The sequence below is a fragment of the Otolemur garnettii genome, unplaced genomic scaffold (genome assembly GCF_000181295.1).
Source record: "Otolemur garnettii isolate 467f Iridium unplaced genomic scaffold, OtoGar3 scaffold00011, whole genome shotgun sequence".
NCBI lineage: Eukaryota > Metazoa > Chordata > Mammalia > Primates > Galagidae > Otolemur > Otolemur garnettii.
The window spans coordinates 4,844,105-4,848,054 of record NW_003852406.1 but is presented as its reverse complement, the minus strand read 5'-3'; the positions used below and the strand labels follow the sequence as shown (position 1 = coordinate 4,848,054).

General features: G+C 36.3%; 1 protein-coding gene across 4 annotated transcripts in view; it reads right to left on the bottom strand.

The window, feature by feature from the left end:
• Positions 1 to 377: 377 nt before the first annotated feature.
• The window catches only part of MAPK6 (mitogen-activated protein kinase 6), a 41,791-nt gene continuing 38,218 nt past the window's right edge, over positions 378 to 3,950 (bottom strand). For all 4 annotated transcript variants that reach the window (XM_003784363.2, XM_023509984.1, XM_023509986.1 and 1 more), the window contains one exon: positions 378 to 2,719. In XM_003784363.2, coding sequence (XP_003784411.1) covers positions 1,618 to 2,719 — 1,102 coding nt within the window. In that variant the 3' untranslated portion in view covers positions 378 to 1,617. The remainder of the gene's footprint in view (positions 2,720 to 3,950) is intronic.

Sequence of the window (3,950 nt, the reverse complement as noted above, 5' to 3'; positions counted from 1 at the left end):
ACCGTATGTTGTACAAAATCAGGATGAAAGAACAGGAAAGCGAAGTGAAAGAATGGTTTTACACTTGTATAGGTGAAGAGGCTAAGTTCTTGAGCAAACAAAAGGGGTATTATGGAGCAAATGATACATTATAGTTCAAAGCTTTCACACACATTTTTATAATAGTTTTTAAATATATAAAACATTCCATTTTAATGGGCGATGGTTTATGTCAAAAGATTTTTGTGTGGAGACAAAGAATGTTTTTCTTTTCAGCATCTTTGAATTGTGGCTATACCCTGTTAGTTTATAAGGCCAAAAAGTGGAACTAAAGACTCAAGAAGTCACTTTGATTCTAGCAGATAATTTTCATCCCCCAAAGAGTGAAACAGAAGACATATTTGCTGGCCATGTTTTATTGGGTCTTTCTTCAAACAGGATAAACCAAAGATACAGACATAGTCAATAAAATAAAATAGATGAAACAAATTCTAAGAGACTGTGATGCCACATGCTACACATTTAACCTAATTTTATTCATGCTTGCCTTGGGATGGGGAATAGATTGTTCAGTAAAAACATACAGTAAAAACAAAAGGTCTTACCATGTACAACTTTTAAACTACAATAATGATGTACCTTAATTACTTCCATGCACACAAGTCTAACAGTTTTTTAAAAATAAACACAATTAAGACTTCTAGGAGCATTTTATAATAAAGTAATTCCTAATTTTTCTTTGTAGATAGATCAAGCACCTCCAAAATACAAATTCCTATACACAGTGAGCACTTAAAATGAACACTTATGTAAATTAAGTACGTGGACAGCCTTAGGATAAGCTGACTTTATATATTCAGCTAGGTAGGCAACAAACCATAGTGCCAAATGGGAAAAGTATATTTGCAAATAAATTTTAAAAACTAAGTTAACTTTTAAATACAGAAAATATACTGATTTGCTAAAATAAATAAGATGTGATGTATTAACACTTCACTATAAAGAAGGCATACCAGAACATTTATAAATGGTGAAGGAATCTTATTAAGAATATTTACTACAATAAACGCTGGCTACATAGAAGTGCATATCGTGAAGCACTATGGGTGGTATATGCTCTGCCACATACTTTTGTTACCTTGAGGTAGATAACACATGTGTACCAAATTCGGCATTCATTTTCAGTTGCTGCTGGTATCATGTGTTTTAAGAAATGTGTACAGTATGAAAAACTTGAAAATACTCATGAATGAAAAATGTTTTAGGAAAAAAATAGATATTTTCATGCCATCATGTACAGTCTCACTGTGTAAATTTCAAGGCAAGATTTGTTTCCTGTAAAACAGATCATTGTTCTATGAGAGAATGTGTTTACTTGTCTTAGTGCATTTCTTTTGTCTCCTCCTGCATTGCATTATTTTGTTCTATTCTTTATTTTTGTGTGCAAACGACATGCCAGTTAAAATGAAAACTACCTCACATGTAGAAAAAAAGGTCTAGATTTTAAAAACTGAAAACTAATAAAATTCTTACTAAATGACACCATCTGATTCAAGTAAAAAATGACTTTAAACACTAGTAATAAAAAAAGACGACACATTTCATGAAGAATACAAAGAGAAATGTCTGCTGAGTGTTTTAGTTCAGATGTTTCAGAATGCTGCTGTACGTTTTATGAGGAATTTGAGGGGAAGATTTCATGGCAGAAGGTGTTAATGTGGCCTGTATGGACTTAAGCGGTGACCCAACTGGACTGTGGAACTGTGGGATGCCTATGGATTCAAGCTGCTTGTTAAAGAGGAACTCCCCACTGTTGTTTAGAAATCCTGCCTCATTTCCTCTCTCCCCAAGCTTACCATCTTCTATTGGCTCAGTTTCTAGCATTTCAGTATCTTCTTTCCTGCTAAAAAACTTGTCCAAGTAACTAGTGTAAGTATTTTCCTTCTCAACTTGTTCATCCTTCCTTACCTCACAACAAAACTGATTTATGAGAAAACAGTCCTCCCCGCCACTCACAAACTGGCTATCCCAAGAAGATTGGTATAAGGCTTCTAACTGAGCTAGATTTGCCATTCCTTTTTCCTGTTTTTCTTGGCTTACAGATTTTGATATCAAACTTTTCAATTCTAGCTGGGACACTGAGCTATTCAAGTCATTTAATTTATCAACAACATCGCTAGGCTCGTGCTGTGAACTAAGCTGAATAGTTCCTGCAATAAAGGAATCAAAATCAAATCCCTGATTCTTTTCCCTTTCCTTCTCAGCCAGGTGCTGTGATGCTTCTTCCAGAGCTATCTGGGCTTTAACCAATCCATTCCTTTCACATTTTGACTTGCCTTTCTTATCAGATTTTTCTTTACTTTGTTCTTTCCAGTTGGAAAGATCTATAATAAGCTTGGGTTCATAGTAATGGTTAACTTCGCTCTCTCTCCAAACTAAGTTATCTAAATATGATGATGACCTCGTTTTGTAGTTACAAGTATGGCTACATTCCAGATCACAATATTTGTTTTCGTGATGATCTGGGTACTGCCAGCAAGGCTCCGTAGAGTAATTGGTATCGAAAGCAGGATCCTCTAGATACTTTTCCCGATCTCCATCTAAATATTTTCGAGGATCAACTTGTACTTCTTCTTCATCAGTGACATCAGACAGAGCTCTTGGGTCAAGCTGAACTTCATCAATATCAAAGTTGTTATGTATAGGCCAGTCATGCTCTGAAAACTGACAATCATGGTACCTAAAAAAATTAACACATTAGTGTTACTTCATGCATATGATTTCATTATCTTTTTTTTTTTTAAGAGACAGTCTCACTTTATTGCCCTTGGTAGAGTGCAGTGGCATCACAGCTCACAGCAACTTCCAACTCCTGGGCTTAGGCGATTCTCTTGCCTCAGCCCCTTGAGTAGCTGGGACTACAGGCGCCTGCCACACCGCCTGGCTATTTTTTTGTTTGGCCGGGGCTGGGTTTGAACCTGCCACCCTCGGTTATGGGGCCCGTGCCCTATCCACTGAGACACAGGCACTACCCCCATGATTTCAAATGACTACTGACAACCTTTTATGTGACAGCACTGTGCTAGGAGAGATCTACGAGGGGATACCAGAGTAAGCCATGAGCCTTCCCTGCCCTACTGGAACTCACGCACTATGTATTTGATAACTGCCCATGGAGTATAAAATTTCATGAAAAACCAAGTCCTCTATTCTTAAATAATATCAATTATTTATTTCTACCATATTTTCATCCACCACAAACTGAACTGATTAATATCTGGGTAGCTGATATGTCTACAGTTTAATTCTATCATAGGTTCATACAGACAACAAACAATTTACGGCCACAAAATGCAGATTTCTCATTCCATTCAGGTACCTTAAAAATTTTCACTCTATTGATAAGACAAACTAGAAGAAAAGTTGTGAACAGAAAGGGCTACTGAATATGGGTATTCTCTTACTGACCTATCACAGCAATGTATTCACACCACGTCCAAGTAGAGACACAAGAAAATGGGTGGGAGAGAGGGAACAGAAAAGAGGTTAGAAATGTTCCAATTGGAAGATCTTTGAGTATGCGTGAAAAGAGCGATACAGGGGGAGACAACGGACATGTGTGATGTATGTAAACATACAGATACCTCTAATCACTTATAATTATCTCTTTTTAAATACAGAAATATATGACATTTTAAATACTGTCATTAATGGCTCCCAAGCTCAGCTACACATCAAAACCACCTACAAAGAAGCAGAAATTTAGAAATTCTTTCATTTTAATTATGTTATCCATATTTTGATGTTTCGTAATGTTTACATTAAGAAAATAGATTCAGGGAAGTGCCTGTGGCTCAAAAGGGTAGGGCACTGGTCCCATATGCCGGAGGTGGCAGGTTCAAACCCAGCCCTGGCCAAAAAAAAAAAAGAAAAGAAAATAGATTCAAATATAAATACCATGAATCAAAAAT